General features: G+C 44.9%; 1 protein-coding gene across 1 annotated transcript in view; it reads left to right on the top strand.

Annotated features, from left to right (window-relative positions):
- The first annotated feature begins 1,441 nt into the window (after positions 1-1,441).
- The window catches only part of DTYMK (deoxythymidylate kinase), a 190,631-nt gene continuing 173,616 nt past the window's right edge, over positions 1,442-18,456 (top strand). The window contains exon 1 of the mRNA XM_033957656.1: positions 1,442-1,779. Within this exon, the coding sequence (XP_033813547.1) occupies positions 1,584-1,779 (196 nt within the window). The 5' untranslated portion in view covers positions 1,442-1,583. The remainder of the gene's footprint in view (positions 1,780-18,456) is intronic.

Below are 18,456 nucleotides of genomic sequence, written 5' to 3' on the forward strand. Positions count from 1 at the left end.
GTGGTTAAGGGTGCTGAATCCCGATAGATGCAGCCCTTCCTGGGGTCAGAATTGCAGGAACCTGGTACATCCTGACACATCCTGCAGGATCCTTTGCTTTTGATGGGGAAGGAGTGCATGGACTGAATGTTTCTAGCCTTACAGGTGGTTAAGGGTGCTGAATCCAGATAGATGCAGCCGTTCTTGGGGTCAGAATTTCAGGATCCTGACAGATCCTGCACATCCTGTGCTTTTGATAAGGAAAGAGTGCATAGACTGGATGTTTCCTGCCTTATAGGTGGTTAAGGGTGCTGAATCCAGAGAGATGCAGCCCTTCCTGGGGTCAGAATTGCAGGATCCTGGTACATCCTGACACATCCTGCAGGATCCTGTGCTTTTGATGGGGAAGGAGTGCATGGACTGGATGTTTCTAGCCTTATAGGTGGTTAAGGGTGCTGAATCTAGATAGATGCAGCCCTTCCTGTGGTCTGAATTGCAGGATCCTGACAGATCCTGCTGGATCCTGGATATCCTGCAAATCCTGAAACATTCTGGCATATCCTGTGCTCTTGATAGGAAAAGAGTGCATGGAATGGATGTTTCCTGGCTTCTAGGTGGTTGAGGGTGCTGAAAACAGATAGATGCAGCCCTTCCCGGGGTCAGAATTGCAGGATCCTGGTAGGTCCTGTGCTTTTGATAAGGAATGAGTACAAAATGTGGATGTTTCCTGCCACTGCCCTCCCCCCTCCCTTCACTTTACTTTGTATGTTATTTTTATTTCTTCTTTCTGAAACATATTGATTGTATTTTATGCCTCTTTCAGTCCCCCCAATCACTCCCTGCATCAGCTTCCACTATTTAGCTCTGCAATTTGCACCAACTGTGTTGACTGAATTTCTGTCATTCTGCAGGAAGTCCCCTCCCCTTTTGCTGACATCATTGTCTTCTGCCAAGCCCACCCACAGAAGAATAGAACTGCATCATAGGGGGTGGGACTTTACAGAGAAATTCCCCACTGAAAGACAGCCTGTTGCTGTCATTAAAAAATTGAGCATTCTATTCTTAAGGTGGTCTGCCCTACATCCTGGAGATCCTGCAAATCCTGGTTTTTACCATGTTCCGTATGGGGTTAGCATAGAACTAAAACTGCACTGGTATGGGTATTTTTGTCCTTTGTTTTGAATTTTAAAAAATAAAAGAAAAAAAGAAATACAAGTGGAAGTAAATAAGTGGGGTGGGGCGTGGGCAGGGTAGGGGGCCCAGTGTACTTGTGTGTCTAGGGGCCCTCAAAGAATTAATCCTGCCCTACCTACAGGTCAGCACATTTAGTCTTTCTCTGAGTGCTCCTGCGCCAGATATAGCTGAATCATAATAAAATATCTGTATTTGTACTAAATCTATATTTAAAAGTTAGGATATGTAAATTAAGTTATACGCTTTGTTTAGAAGTGTTCTACTCTTGCGACTGTATTTGGGTCTTTTATATGTCTTCAGTAGATGGCGCTGAGTATCAATGCCTCTGTAAATGCGTATCCGATTCTATGGTCCCGAAAACGACGAGACACCTCTAGCTCTCACTGAGCCGTTCTCAAATTTACGGATACATGCTTGGCATCTTCTGGAAGGGCGCGGTAGCTTTAAAAAAGGCGACGGTGGAGCAGTGGCTGCTAATGGCGTGCAGAAGGGGTGCTCTTATTGTGTTAGAAGGAGTGGATCGAGTTGGGAAAACCACCCAGTGTAAAAAGCTGGTGGAAGCACTTTGTCAGTGTGGTCATGTCGCTGAATTGCTGAGGTTCCCAGGTAAGCGGTTTTTCAGCTCGAAGTTCCCGCCGAAGACGTAGGAACGGCGCGCTTATTAGATGACGCCGCACTAAAGAAGTTGTTTGCAGGAGACGGGTTATTGCTTTGATAGCTGGCATAAGTATAGGAAAAGAGTAGGCCGCTGCACCATGGTCCTTATCAATATTTACCGAATTAGTAGCTAGAGAGCTTGGAGGTGTGAGTAGAGAATGTCTTGTTTGGTCCGTTAATCAAAAAGGAGTTTGTCCTTTGGTAGTTAGTTACATGCAGTGCCTAGCGTTCCCATATGAATAGTGGCGGTTTTCAGTCAAAAGCTTTGGTGTCTAATGTGGGCATACAGTTATAGAGGGATGTAAATTAAATAAAGCAAATATTGACAGTAGCTAGTAAAAATGGTAACGGAGAGGCATCCTTAACACGCAAAGGATTAAGTTGAGGGGATCTGTATTTTTATAACTTTATATTATTTCCTTGCTCTTTAATAAGAGTGAAAGTATATAGTCTGATATGTTCCTGATTAAATATCCAGGTATGCACTTGCGTAGGCAGTTAGTAACTTCACTGTTCACTTAGAACTGCCATATTTTCTCTTTGAAAAAAGAGGACGCCTCCAGTCCTACCTACCTCATTCCTCCCCCACCCCTCTTCTCCCGCCGCACTTCCCTGAGCTCAAAAGCGGCATTTGGAAGCCTTCGTGTGTGTGTGTGTGTGTGCGGACTTCGATACAATGACATTCCACACACGTGTGAATGATGTCATCACAGTGGGCCGCACATACGCAAAGGCTTTCAGACGTGATTTCCAAAACCCGGACAAACTGCTGGGTTTTGGAAATCCCTTCAGGCGCCTGGATAGTTCTCTAAAAAGAGGACATGTCCAGATTTTTACAGAAGTATGATAACCCTATGTTTGTTGAAGTGGGTGGGGATAGGCAGACAGAGCAAGTTAAAAATCATTGGGTGGAAGTAATATTCATATGAGCAGGAAAGGTACAGTGGTGTACTTTTGACCACTGCAAAGAAGTACTAGATACCAGATATAATCCCTCATTGCATGGCTTTGGTGCTGTTGTACCAACTGCTCCCCTCCCCTACAACTGATGGTAATGTGCAAACTGAATACACTACAGAAATTATGTGCAAAAAAAAAAAATAGTGTTCCCAAAACAGTGCAACATATTAAACAATATTTTTAGTATTATGGGGATATATGCAGGCACTTTTAACACTTGGCTCCCAGTTAGTCCTAGCTCCCCAATCCAGATTCTTCCAGTTGGCCATGTAAACCACTGTTAACAGAAATCTTGTGGTTAATGGCAACCATAAAAAGAGATTATGGCTTAGATTAAAAAAAAAAAAAGTGTAAAAAAAAGATGGGCTGCTATCGCAGCCATTTTAGTAGTGATTGTAAAAAAGCGAGTCTCCCAAAAATGTTCATGCAAATGAGGGTGGCGGAGAGAAGCGAAGATTTGCTAAATTAGCATGTGGCCATCACTAGTTATAGTGATGGGCAAATGCGTAGAATAAATAAATCCCCCTCCCCCACAACAGAGATGCCCAATGTCTCCCACCCCCCAAAGAGATGCCAACCAACTCCCAACCCCCCTCGGCAGCAGGAGAGTTGCCCATGCTTTTCTGCTGCCAACCAACACCCCCCCCCCCAACAGTCATAGGGGAAAATTCATGGAGTATGCAGAGGCCAGGATGCAGATCTTGTCAGACCGTTTGGTGCTGGAGATCATTCAGAGTGATCACAAGCTCAAATTCGTTCAGCCCTTAACAACCTAGTTTGTGGACTCCCTGATGGGGTGACCAGAGAAAGCAAGCAAGGGTTGTTAGATATTCAGGCCATAGAGACCGTGCTGCCTGATGATTGAGATTCGGGCAGATATTCTATATACTTCATAGTGCCCACGAAAGGCTCAGAAATTGGAGACCCATTCTGGATCTTACACATGTTGGTGTAGTGCTGAAAGTTCTCTACTGTTGCATGGAGACAGATAACTTGTTGACTAAGCCAGCTCCATCCACATGGTACTACTTCCCAGTGCTGGGCTCCATGGCAGCCACAATAGATGTGGTCCTGTGGGCAAAGGCTCATAAGCATCCTCTCCAGAGCGCTCTAGCGCATTGGTCGCCACAATTGGACACCATGCACTTCAGAAGCCTAGGCCAATGTGGGCTGGTTGCTCCGCCCACAGATGTTATCAAGGGGCATGCTTCTCAGAATAGCTTCATGAGTAATTGTGACAACAGATGCCAGTCTGTTCAACTGGGGGGCTCACTGCAACACATGTCCAATCCAGGGTCATTGGTCAGCCTCCCAAAGGAAATGGTTGATCAATAGATTGGAGCTTCGAGCAATTTGATTTGCATTGTAGGAGTTGGAGAAAAGTCTGAGGGACAACAATCTGAGTTTCTTGGACAATGCTACTGCAATGTCGCATGTCAATACCCAGGGAAGCACCAAGAATACGCAGCTGAGTCTGGAGGCCCACTCTGGTGGGCAAGGTGTCATCTTCAGGCTCTTTCAGTGGTACATGTAGCGGGAATGGACAATATCCAGACTGATTTTCTCAGCAGACAAACACTGGATCTGGGAGAATAGATGCTGTCTTCCAAGCCATTGTTCATTGCTGGGGTTGCCCAATATTCGATCTGATGGTGACAGCAAGACACAAGAAGGTAGACTGCTTCTTCAGTCGAAGATCTGAGCCCAGAAGCGCAGATCTGGATGCTCTGATCCAACCATGGTCAAAGAACGAGCTCTTGTATATGTTTCCTCAGCCCAAGATAGGGTGGATACCCCACAGGATTGAAGCCATCTGGAAAAAGTCAACTCATGTGGCACCAGGACTACCAGATTGGCCACACTGAACATGATATGCAGATCTAGTGTGTCTTTAGAGGGGTGCAGATCTCAGTCTGCGAGTATAGCCAGACCTTCTTTCTCAGGGGCCAGTGCTCTTAATGGCTTGGTTCTTGAGCGTGGGCATTGGCTCGCAAAGGATAATTGGAGGTAGTGATTGCTACTCTTCTCGGAGCCAAAAAGCCTACAACGGTCTCTGCTTATGCCAAGGCATGGAAACATTTCAGCATTGATGCATTATGGAGAAGGTGGAGATGTTCTCTGCTCCAATATCAATAGTGGTAGCTTTCCTCCAAACTAGCCTTGATAAGGGTTTTACAATGGCCTCCTTCAGGGTCCAAGTGGCAAAACTCTCTCTTGTTTGGGCTCAAGTGCATAAAGCTTCCATGGTGTCTCATCCGGACATAGCCAGATTCCTGGCTCAGGCCCCAAGTAAAATGCCTGTTTCCATCAAGGAACCTTAATGTAGTTTTGAAAGGCCGCAGTCAGGCTCCATATGAGCCACTTAAGAAGCATCTTGATGGATTGTTCGAGGAAGACGTTTTTTCTTGTAGCCATTACCATAGTGAGAAGAGCCTCAGAACTACAGGCAGTGTTGTGTAGAGAACCCTTCCTCAATATCATGGAGGCCGGAGTTTCAATGCGCATGATTCTATGTTATTTTTTCTGAAGGTGGTTTCGACTTTCCATGTCAATCAGGAAGATTGCTGGCATTCCAGTCCACAGGTTCTAAGAAGGACCAAATTCTGAAAAATTTTGATGTGAGGAGAGTCCCCCTACAATATCTTGAGGTTACTGAGTTCTGGCTGTCTGACCATCTTTTTGTGTACATCAGTCAGGCTCAACACTGCATACTGGCATCTAAGATCATGATTTCCAGATAAATCTTGTGGCTAGGCCCAGGAGGGTCAGACCTATAGTTGCCCAGTACACACAATGCTGACCGAGTGGAGTTGCATGGAGTTGTTGGATACTATGACACTGTGACAAATTCTCATGTCCCCAAAAGCCTTCTTGCTTCAAATGTTTTTATTAGCATAAGGCAGTCACCTCAAACAGTTCAAGGAAAAACCAAAACAATTTCATAACATTTCAATATATTTTCTTCTCCCAACTGGGCTTTGTAAAAAGATTTTCTCCAAATCTTTCAAGAATTCAAACAGCTTTAAGTCCAGCTCTAACAAAAGAACAATAAAGGTTAAGCAGGGCACCCAAAGTACAAAAATAAAACCTATTTTGCCTCTTGTAATTATAATCCTTACTCACCTTTAGGTAGGTCTTCAGCTCGGCTTCCTCTGGCTGGGCCAAACTTAAATTTTCCAGTCCAGACAAACAATTTATTTAACTTCTGCCTTTCTTCTGTTTCCTTTATTTCATTGCCTGAAATGCTACATTGAGTTTTTATATTAAGGCCAAACTCAATGGCAATAGGGACCAACCTCCCACAATGACTGATTATAATAGGACCCTTTCAGTCTTCAAAAGCTTAAAGTCCTCTGCAATATTGTTTTCCCTCAGCAGGCTTAGCACACCCACAAAAGAAAAAAAAAACCAATTTCCTTTGCACTGCCCTCTTAAATTGATAGAGGGCTTCAAACAGTTATTTTGCTTGTACCAAAACAGTAGCTCGAGCCTTAAACTCCTTCCTTATCCAGTTTTTAGCAAAACTTTATTAGTCTATTTAAGTTTTCAGCAGCTTAGGTAAACTACGTTATCCCAGGACAAGCAGGCAGCCTATTCTCAACATGTGGGTGACATCATCCACGGAGCCCGGATGCAGACAGCTTCGCAAGCAGACTTGCTTGAAGAACTTTTAGAAAGTTTGCGACTGCCGTACCATGCATGCGTGAGTGCCTTCCCGCCCAACGCAGGGCGCGTGTCTCCTCAGTTTTCTGTGGAGCCGAGAAGTCCTTTTTCGACGTTCTATGCTAAACTCGGTTCTACTTCGTGCCTTCTCTCACTGCGGCTCGTGTTTTATTTCTTTTCAGGGTCACTGTGATTTTCTTGCACATTTTATTTTTTTAAAAAAAGACTTAATTTGATTTTTCTTTTCTGTCATGGCGGGGCCTGCCTCGCGGCCTCAGCCTGTGGGCTTCGATCTCACTGAGGCTATTTTTCCGTTTATGTCCCAGCTGGTCACAGGCTTCAATAAGTGTAGCCGTTGCCAGTGCGCGATCTCCCTCACTGACCCACATAGGTGGTGTGTTCAGTGTTTGGGACCTGACCATTGTCTGGAGCCGTGTGCCCGCTGTGCTACCCTTCAACCTCGAGCCCTCAAACGTCATCGGGTTCAGGTGGAAAAACTCTTTGGTGGTATGGATCCACTTTCCTCGGTCTCGACCTCGACTCCAGTCAAGCTTCTCACCGGGGTTCCGCCTTCTACCTTGACCTTAATCAAACCCTCCTCATTTGACAAGTCCTCGAGCAAATATTCTAAGTCTTCTCCTGACAAAGACGCTTGCCTCGCTGCCTCCCTCAGGTCAGATACCAGCAGTAGTTATCAAGCTGCCCAAGAAGCATGTCTCCAAGTCGAAGAGTCATTCTTCCTCGGAGACTATAGCTACACTGAATGTGCCAGATCCTCAAGTCTCAGTGTCACATTTGGAGGCTATGATCCAGACCATTTTGGATTGTCAGTTTGGTAATATGCTTGCCAAACATACTCCTGCCTTGACTCTGCTTCCTGCAGTCCAGTCTGAGCACTTAGCACTATCACAAGGAATCAAGTCCTTGGCATTGCCTCGAGCTGAAGTTACTCACTCTATACAAGGAGTCGAGTCCTTGGAAGTGCTTTGACAGGATTCTACACACTCTATGCAAGGAGCCGAGTCTTTGCGAGTGTCTTGTCCAGAGCCTCAGCACGTTTCTCAAGCAGTCCAGTCCTTATCAGTGCCTCGAGATACCTTGACACAAGGAGTTCAATGCCTTTTGGGGTCTCGATCTCCAGGCTCCATCCCTCCTTCCTTGCATAAGGCGTTGCCCTTTCCGAGGCGTAGGGAAAAGACTTCTCGACAGCAAGACCTGCCTGGTTCGAGGCACAGTTCTCCACATCAGTCGAGACATCCATCGAGGCACAGATCCTCTTCTCGAGACAGGCCTCGTTTATCCAGGCCTCGAGACTCTTTGAGGCCTCTAACTCCGAAGTTGAGGACACCACCTCTGGAGCCTTACACTTATACATCTTCACCTGCGAGGGATTCTATCCATTCTCTCAGTGAGTTATCTATACCTGCATATTCAGATCTCAGGTAACAGTACTCCAGAGAAACTTCACCTTTGTTCTCTGCCTTGCAAAGCACCTTGAGGTCACCTTCTTCCCTTCAAGGTCAACCTTCCTTGGAGCAGATATCTTTTTCTTCTTTCCTACTTGAAATGAGTAAGGACCTCAATATCACTTTGGATTCTGGTTCCAAATACTCTATGGAGTATTTAGAGGAAATGGGTATGTATCGTCCTTCTGCGAAGTCTCTTAAATTGCCCATTAATAGGCTTCTTTCAAGTGGAAGGAATCTTGAAACACATTATTCCATTCCTGCTGTACTAGGAAAGCTGGAATCTCATTACAGGATGGTTCACTGCAAGGGCTTTGATAAATCTCAGTTATCCCATCAGTCCCTTCTTGTGGAGTCTTCTCTGAAAAGGACCAATCCTGCCAAAGTTTATGCCACTGTCCCTCCTGGAAGAGAGGGCAGGACCATGGACAAGTTTGGTCAACGTCTGTATCAAAATTCTCTTATGGCAACTAGAGTTTTGAATTATAATTTTGTTTTCATTTCTTATTTCAAGCATTTGCTTGACACACTGCCTGAATATTTTAAATATATTCCTCAACACCGTCTTCCAGGTTTTCAGCATGCAGTTACTACCCTGTCTCAACTCCGCATGCATCTCGTACAATCTTCCTATGATGCATTTGAGCTTTCCTTAAGGGTCACTGCTTTTTCAGTGGCAATGCGCCGGTTTGCCTGGCTCCGCACTTTAGACATGGACCCCAGTCTTCAAGATCGTCTGGCCAACATCCCTTGCCAGGGCAATGAATTGTTTGATGACTCCATTGAGGCAGCTACTGTCTGAACATGAGAAATCGTTTGCTTCCATCATTTGTCCTAAGCGTAAGCCTGCTATGTCTAAAGGCTTCAGGCCTCTTCCATCATATCAAAGACGTTTTCCACAGAGAGTAGCTCCTTATGCATGAGCGCCTCCTAAGAAACAACAGCAGAAGCAAAGGCAGCAAAAATCTCAGACTCCTGCTGCATCTAAGGCCTCTCAACCTTTTTGACCATCTAATACAGAGCATAACCTCCATCGTTTTGCCTCTGTCCTCTCCTCTTCCCATTGGAGTTCGTCTCCATCATTTTTACCACTGGTGGGAGATGATTACATCAGACCTCTGGGTGCTGTCTATCCTCAAGGAAGGATACTATCTTCGTTTCCTCCAGATCTTTCTCCAAAAGAGTATCCAAAACGAAGATAGTATCCTTCCAATTCATCGCAGACCACCCTTCTTCAGGAAACTCAAGCTCTGCTTCATTTCCGTGCCATCGAGGAAGTTCCCTTGGAACAGCAGAGCAGGGGTTTTTACTCCCGTTACTTCCTAGTTCCAAAGAAGACGGGTGATCTGCGCCCTATCTTGGATCTCAGAGCACTCAACAAATGTTTAGTCAAAGAAAAATTCTCTGGCATCCCTTCTGGATCAGAACGATTGGTTATGTTCTCTAGATCTCAAACAGGCTTACTCTCACATTCCCATTCATCCAGCCTCTCGACAGTTCCTCATATTTCGGGTGGGAAATCTGCATTTCCAATACAGAGTGCTACCCTTCAGCCTGGCATCATCTCCAAGAGTTTTCACCAAGTGTCTAATTGTAGTAGCAGCAGCTCTGTGGAACCATGGTCTACAGGTGTTCCCGTACTTAGATGACTGACTCATCAAAGATTCAACATCTCAAGGGGTTATTGTAGTGACCCAATGGACTATTTGGTTCCTTCAAAGTTTGGGGTTCGAAATCAACTTTCCCAAGTCCCAGCTACAGCCCTCTCAAACTCTACAGTTCATCAGAGCTGTCTCGGACACTGCAACTCAGAGCATTCCTTACTCAGCAGCGTCAGGATGCTCTCATTCACCTTTGTCACAAAGTGTCATCCCTTACTACACTGTCAGTGAGGCACATGATGGTTCTCCTTGGTCACATGGCCTCTACAGCTCATGTGACTCCTTTTGCCAGACTTCAACTCAGAATCCCTCAGTTGACCCTAGCATCTCAGTGAGCTCAGGCTTTCGACCCACTTTCTCAACACATCAGAGTGATTCCTTCGTTGAGACAATCTCTCCACTGGTGGATGCTCTCTTCCAATCTCTCCAGAGGTTTATTGTTTCAAATGCTCCCTCATCAGAAGGTCCTCACGACAGATTCTTTGATCTACGCTTGGGGGGCTCATCTCGATGGTCTCCGTACTCAAGGCCATTGGCCAAGCACAGATCGTCGGTGTCGCATCAATCTGTTGGAACTCAGAGCGATCTTCAGTGCTCTCAAAGCTTTTCAGCATCTTCTTCACAACCAGGTAGTCTTCATTCGGACAGACAATCAAGTCGCCATGTACTATGTCAACAAGCAGGGAGGAACAGGATCTCTCCCTCCTTTGCCAGGAAGCCCTGAAGATTTGAATTTGGGCAATCCTTCACAACACCTTCCTGAAAGCTGTCTACATTCAAGAAGAAAAAAACTGTCTGCCGGACAAATTGAGTCATCTCTGCAACCTCACAAATGGACACTCAATTCCTCGCCTCTTCATCACATTTTTTCTCAGTGTGGAACCCCTCAGATCTCTTTGTGTCTCCCCACAACAACAAGCTGCCTCGGTTCTGTTCCAAGATATATTCTCCTCACTGACTGGAGGCAGATGCTTTTCTACTGGAATGAACGAATCCGTTTCTCTATGCATTCCCTCCATTCCCTCTCATACTCAAGACCATGATTCTGATCGCTCCTCAGTGGCCCAGGCAACCTTGGTTCTCCCTTCTACTTCAGAGTCAGGGGTCTCTAGTTCATCCCAACCTGCAGACTCTACACATGACAGCTTGGCTGCTCGCAACTTAACTACCATGCTACAGTTTTCTCAATCTGTACAGGACATTTTAGAGGCTTCTCGGAAGCCTGCTACTAGACAATGCTACAATCAAAAATGGATTAGATTTTCTGCTTGGTGCACTATTCATCACAAAGAGCATCAATCTACCTCCTTGTCTTCAGTCTTGGATTACCTGTTCCATTTGTCTTAATCAGGCTTCAAATCAACATCCATTCGAGTCCACCTCGGTGCAATTGCTGCTTTTCATCAGCCTATCGAAGGGAAACCCCTTTCTGCTCATTCTGTGGTTTCCAGATTTATGAAAGGTCTTTTCAATGTCAAACCACCTCTCAGACCGCCTCCAGTGGTTTGGGATTTCAATGTTGTTCTTGCTCAATTGATGAAGCCTCCTTTTGAACCAATGGCTTTGGTTTATCTCAAATATCTCACTTGGAAAGTAGTTTTTCTCATTGCTCTCATGTCTGCTTGCAGGGTCAGCGAGCTAAAAGCTTTAGTTGCAGACCCACCTTTCACAGTATTCCATCATGACAAGGTGGTCCTCCGTACTCATCCTAAATTCTTACCTAAAGTGGTTTCAGAATTTCATCTCAGTCAATCCATTGTACTTCCAGTGTTTTTTCCAAAGCCTCATTCTCATCCTGGATAAACAGCTCTTCATACTTTGGACTGTAAGCGTGCTGTGGCTTTTTACTTGCAAAGAACTAAGCCACACAGATCTGCACCTCAACTTTTTTTTTGTCTCCTTTGATCCAAACAATTTGGGACACCTGATTTCCAAGCGCACCATCACCAACTGGTTAGCTTCTTGCATCTGTTTCTGCTATGCTCAGGCTGAACTGCATCTACAGAGTCGAGTCACAGCCCTAAAGTCAGAGCCATGGCAGCATCAGTAGTTTTCCTTAGATCTACTCCTATTGAGGAAATTTGTAAAGCTGCCACTTGGTCCTTGGTTCATACCTTCACCTCTCATTATTGTCTGGATGCTTTTTCCAGATGGATGACCATTTCGGCCAGGCATTATTACAAAATTTATTCTCTTGAATTGCCAACACTCCCACCATCCCATTCTGGATAGCTTGGAGGTCACCCACTTGTTGAATAGGCTGCCTGCTTGTCCTGGGATAAAGCACAGTTACTTACCGTAACAGGTATTATCCAGGAACAACAGGCAGCTATTCTCACAACCCACCCACCTCCCCTGGTTGGCTTCTCTGCTAGCTATTTGAACTGAGGAGATGTGCCCTGTGCTGGGTGGGAAGGCACTCGTGCATGCACGGTATGGCAGTCGCGAACTTTCTAAAAGTTCTTCAAGCAAGTCTGCGAAGCTGTCCGCATCCGGGCTCCCTGGATGAAGTCACCCACATGTTGAGAATAGCTACCTGGTGTCCCTGGATAACACCTGTTACAGTAAGTAACTGTGCTTTCCTGTATAAGACTATCACTCTTCAATGCTAGCACAGCTTTCCACTTTCATTCAATGTCAGTTTCCTTTGATTCTCATAAAAATCAGAATTAACTTTCCCAAATATGTTCTGCCTGACATAAAGATTCTCTGTTATCGGAAAGCTCTGTCAGTAAATTCTCCTCCATTTCCACTTCTGGGTAATCAAAAATATATTCTGGAGGTTGTCTGACCTGATTCCTTCGCTGTGCTGTGCTTTTCCTTTCTGAATGTGGTTGTGGAACAAGTTTCATCTCTTGGGACTGCTGCTGCTGTTCTGTATTCCACCCTCCTGCCTTCCTTTGCCAGGCTTCAGGGAATGAGAAACGGGTGTGGGCTGTTCCCAATTACCTGCTTCCTAGTGTGAATTTTGTGTTTCCTTAAACTGGTCCCCTGCATACTGCATGGAGTAACCTGGTTAGAAACACTACCTGCAGTCTTGCCTCTCCTGGCTTAATGGTTCCCCCCCATGTCTGACTTTGCCTTATTGAACCCAAACCTATGAAAAGATAAATTGGTTACATAAGAACATAAGCAATGCCTCCGCTGGGTCAGACCTGAGGTCTATCGTGCCCAGCAGCCCGCTCACGTGGCGGCCCAACAGGTCCAGGATCTGTGCAGTAATCCTCTATCTATACCCTTCTATCCCCTTTTCCAGCAGGAAATTGTCCAATCCTTTCTTAAACCCTAGTACCGTACTTTGCCCTATTACCTCCTCTGGAAGCGCATTCCAGGTGTCCACCACATGTTGGGTAAAGAAGAACTTCCTAGCATTTGTTTTGAATCTGTCCCCTTTCAACTTTTCTGAATGCCCTCTTGTTCTTTTATTTTTTGAAAGTTTGAAGAATCTGTCCCTCTCTACTCTCTCTATGCCCTTCAGGATCTTTAAGTCTATCATATCCCCGCTAAGTCTCCTCTTCTCCAGGGAAAAGAGACCCAGTTTCTCCAATCTCTCAGTGTATGAAAGGTTTTCCATCCCTTTTATCAGATGTGTCGCTCTCCTCTGAACTCTCTCGAGTAATGCCATATCCTTTTTAAGGTACAGCGACCAATATTGGACGCAGTACTCCAGATGCAGATGTACCATCACCCGATACAACGGCAGGATAACTTCCTTCGTCCTGACTGTAATACCCTTCTTGATTATATCTAGCATTCTATTCGCTCTCTTAGCAGCCGCTGCGCACTGTGCCGTCGGCTTCATTGTCATATCCACCATTACCCCCAAGTCCCTTTCTTGGGTACTCATTCAATAACATCCCTCCCATCGTATAGTTGTACCTCGGGTTTCTACTTCCCACATGCAATACTTTACACTTCTCAACGTTGAACTTCATCTGCCATCTCGTTGCCCATTCCCCTAGTTTTATCAAGTCCCTTTGCAATTCTTCGCAGTCCTCCTTTGTCTGAGCTCCACTAAATAGTTTGGTATCGTCCTCAAATTTTATTATCTCACACTTCGTCCCTGTTTCTAGATCATCTAGATCAGGGGTGCCCAACACGTCGATCGCGATTGACAGGTCGCTCGCTCAGGCGACCCCAGTCGATCGCAGAGCGGGTTCCCTTCTTCCCTTCTCTTTTTTCCCCTTCTGACTGGCCTGCTCCTGAATTCTGCTGCTGCCTCCTCTGCTCAACATTTAAAAAAAAAACAAAAAAACCGGCTTGGAGAATTTATGCTCCGGGGGCTAACGTGTGCTTGTACCGGCTTCCCTTCTCTTCCCTCTGAAACCGAAAGTTATGTCCGGGGGGGAGGGGGGAGGGGGGAGAGAAGGGAAGCCGGCACGCACATGTTAGAGCCCCATTCGCGGGCTAAAGCTGGAGACAGGTCAGTGAAGCTTGCGATTTGCTCTTCTTGCTGCCAGGTCCTGCCTACTTTCTGTTTCCTCAAAGGCAGGACCCGGCAGCATTTCTCCCAATAGGTCGATCTTGGGCCGATCAGCCTTCCTCTCCCCGACGTCAATTCTGCCATCGGAGAGGAAGTTCTGGCCAGTGGAAGGGCAGGGAGGGAGAGAGAGGGCAGGCAGGGAGACAGAAGGAAAGAAGAGAAACAAAAAAAGAAAGGGGGCATGAAGAGAGAAAGAAAGAGGGCAGGGAGAGAAGAAGAAAACGTTGGGGGGGGTGGAATGAGGTCAGGAGGAGAGGAAGCATACAGGCTAAAAGAAGGGAAGAAAGATTGGATGCACAGTCAGAAGAAGAAAGTGCAACCAGAGACTCATGAAATCACCAGCCAAGGTAGGAAAAATGATTTTATTTTAAGTTTAGTGATCAAAATGTGTCTGAATTTATATCTGCTCTCTATATTTTACAATATGGTCCCCTTTTACTAAACCGCAATAGAGGTTTTTAGCACAGGGAGCCTATGAGCGTCGAGAGCAGCGCTGGGGATTCAGCGCAGCTCCCTGTGCTAAAAACTGCTATCGTGGTTTAGTAAAAAGGGGGGGGGGTATTTGTCTATTTTTGTATGGTTGTTACTGAGGTGACAGTGCATAGATCATCTGCTTTGACCTCTTTGAAAAAACCCTGGAATAGGAATGATAATTAACAATTCTATGCGTACAGTGTGCGTTGTGTTTTTTTAAAATTTTATTGTTGGTAGATCATTTTGACTTGGTCATTTTAAAAGTAGTTCGCAAGCACAAAAAGTGTGGGCACCCCTGATCTAGATCATTAAATAACAGCGGCCCGAGCACCGAACCCTGTGAAACACCACTCGTAACCCTCCTCCAGTCCGAGTAGTGGCCCTTGACCCCTACCCTCTGTTTCCTACCCGCTAACCAGTTTCTGATCCATCTATGTATGTCTCCGTCCACTCCATGGTTCTTCAGTTTCCGGAGTAGATGTTCATGAGGCACCTTGTCAAAGGCTTTTTGGAAATCTAGGTATATGATGTCTATAGGGTCTCCTCTGTCCATCTGTTTGTTAATTCCTTCGAAGAAGTGCAATAAGTTAGTTAGGCATGATCTCCCCCTGCAGAAACCATGTTGGCTGGTTATCAGAAGTTAGTTTCTTTCAAAATGTTCATCGATGTTTTCTTTTATCAGTGCTTCCGCCATTTTCCCTGGAACCGAGGTCAGACTCACCAGTCTGTAGTTTCCCGGGTCACCTTTTGATCCCTTTTTAAAGATAGGCGTAACGTTGGCTATCTTCCAATCCTCCGGGATCACGCCTGTTTTCAGGGATAGGTTGCAAATTTGCTGCAATAGTTCCGCTATCTTCTCCTTTAGTTCCTTCAGAACCCATGGATGGATTCCGTCTGGACCCGGGGATTTGTCAGTTTTCAGTTTTTCTATCTGCCTGCGCACATCTTCAAGGCTCACTTCCATGGCTGTTAATTTTTGTGCTTGATTTCCATTGAAGAATTGCTCAGGTTCCGGTATGTTGGTTGTGTCTTCGTTTGTAAATACAGACGAAAAGAACATGTTAAGTATTTCCGCGACCTCTTTCTCCTCCTTCACCACTTCCTTCCTGTCTCCATCGTCCAGCAGTCCCACCTCCTCCCTAGCTGGCTGCTTCCCTTTAACATATCTAAAGAATGGTTTGAAATTTCGTGCTTCCCTGGCTAGCCTCTCTTCTTTCAAGTTAGGAAACGTCTAAAAACACACCTGTTCCTAAAGCATCTTGACTACTGATCCACTTATCTCTCTCCCCTCAATAGCGACTAACTGTCCTTTTGATCACTTTCTCCTCAACAATGAATTTTCTGTCTTATTACTTCTCTTTCTTCTTCCCCTCTTGAAGTCAGTCAATTTGTACCTCTGCTTAATCTTTTGTAAACCGCATAGAACTTCACAGTAATGCGATATATAAGCTGTTATTATTATTATTATTATTATTATTCATACTCTCTTTTGGCTTTTCGAACCACACGGTGACATTCTTTTTGATACTTCCTGTGCTCTTTCCAGTTCCTCTCAGTTTTGTCCTTTTTCCATTTTCTGAATGAATTTTTCTTATTGCCTATCGCTTCCTTCACTATTTTAGTTATCCACGCCGGGTCTTTTGTTCGACTCTTTTTGCACCCCTTTCTGAATCTGGAGATATACAGATTTTGCGCCTCGCTCACCGTGTCCTTGAAAAAAGACCAGGCATGTTCTACCATTTGCCATTTTTTGGAAGTGTTCCTAAGTTTCTTCCTTACATTCCCCTCATTGCTCCGTAGTTTCCTTTGCTGAAGTTAAAAGTTGTTGCTATGGTTCTCTTTCCTTTCAGTATTCCTACCTCAACCTTGAACTTGATCATATTATGATCGCTGTTTCCCAACGGTCCCACTATTTCCACTTCCTTTGCAGGTCCCCTTAGCTCATTTAGGATTAGATCTAGATGGCATTTCCTCTCGTTGGTTCTCTAACAAACTGCTCCATGAAGCAGTCTTGGGTAGCCTCCAGGAATTCTGTCTTCCTAGCGCATCTTGAGCTTCCAAGAATCCAGTCTATCCCGGGATAGTTGAAGTCTCCCATAATAACCGTGTTACCACTTTTGCATTCTCGCTTCATCTCGGCTTCCATTTCTTCATCGATATCTCCGGTTTGCCCGGGTGGATGATAGTATAGGCCCATCTTTATTTCAGGCCCTTTCCTTCCCGATATTTTAACCCATAGCGATTCTAGCTTGTCATCTCTGCTTTGTCCAATCTTGTCGATTGTATGCTTTCTTTTATGTATAGTGCTATTCAACCTCCTTTCTGTCCTGACCTATCCTGGCAATAGAACTTGTACCCCGGCAGTGCTGTATCCCATTTGCTTTCCTCATTCTACCATGTTTCAGAGATTCCAATGATGTCTATGTCCTCTGCATTGGCCATGGCTTCTAATTCCCCCATTTTGTTTCTTAGGCTCCTTGCATTAGTATATATGCAATTTAGATCCTGGTATTTTGTTGTCTTCATTTCCTTTCCCTGTGCTTCGGTCTTTAGTTTCTTCTCTTTTGCTACAATCTTTCTAACCTCCTCTTCTGGGTTAGTCGACTCCTGCAATTTGTCCTTGTTTCTTCCCAGCCTTTTTCCCCCTTAGTATCATCACGGGATACCTTCTTCTGAATCTTCGATGCTTGGTCGACTGTCGTCTTTCCCTTTCTTCTTAGTTTAAAGCCTGTTCTATTCCTCTCTTGACGTTGTTTGCTAGAAGTCTAGTTCCCGCCGTGCTCAGGTGCAGTCTTTCTCTCCTGTAGAGCTTGCTCTTGCCCCAGAACGTTGTCCAGTTACTCACACCATTTCCTCATTCACGCATTTATTGATTGTAGTTTCTCCTGCTTTTTCACATCTGCCCTCGGTACCGGTAGGATCTCTGAGAATGCTATCTTCTGGGTCCTCATCTTCAGCTTCCTTCCCAGAATCTTGAACTGTTCTATCAGTGTGCTTCTTCTGTAGTCTTGATCACGCTCTCTTTAGTCTTGCCAGTGTGTGCTTCTTTCTCTCCATCCAACTCTAGGTTGAGGAATGGGTCTTAAGTTTTTCTGAGAACTGATTCAATTTTGCCTGCCTTTCATTAGGGACTGGTTTCTTTTCAGCTTTCACTGGCATGCACAAAGACTTCCCTGTGACAAGTTGCAGGGCCATTTTGTCATATTATGAAAAAATTAGGACACCCCATGAAATACTCAGTTCTTTCTTAAGAAATGTTTACATATCGATGTAAAATCCTTTTTGTTTTTATTTATCTCTGGAAAAGAAAGTGAAATAAGAGAGATCCACAAAATGTGTATTCTAACTGAGGAATAAGTTAGGACACCCCCACATGTCCTCCCACTTAAAGTGGTTCAAATCACACACAGGTGTATCACATCAGGTGCACATGATTAGAACATCAATACGCAGCATTTTGAAGGAGTTTTTGCCCTACTTAAACCTCATACATTTAGTTTGGTGTGTTCATGATTGCTGCAGTGAGAGTGAACACCACAGTGAGATCAAAAGAGCCGTCTGAGGCCTTCAGAAAGAAGATTATAGCAGTTTAAGTCTGGTAAGGGATTTAAAAAGATCTCAAAAGAATTTGACATTAGCCATTCCATGGTCTGGAAAATAGTGTACAAATGGAGGCCTTTCCAAACAACTGCCAACATGCCATCCAAGCAAGTTGACCCCCAGAGCAGACAGCAAAATGCTAAAAGAAGTCTCCAAAAACCCTAAAATATCATCACGGGACTACAGCAGGCTCTTGCTACTGTTGATGTGAAAGTGAATGCCTCTACAATCAGAAAGAGACTGCACAAATTTAACTTGCATGGGAAGTGTCATTTTTACACATTGAGACTCAATGGAGTCATAAGAACATAAGAAGTTG

The sequence above is a fragment of the Geotrypetes seraphini genome, chromosome 9 (genome assembly GCF_902459505.1).
Source record: "Geotrypetes seraphini chromosome 9, aGeoSer1.1, whole genome shotgun sequence".
NCBI lineage: Eukaryota > Metazoa > Chordata > Amphibia > Gymnophiona > Dermophiidae > Geotrypetes > Geotrypetes seraphini.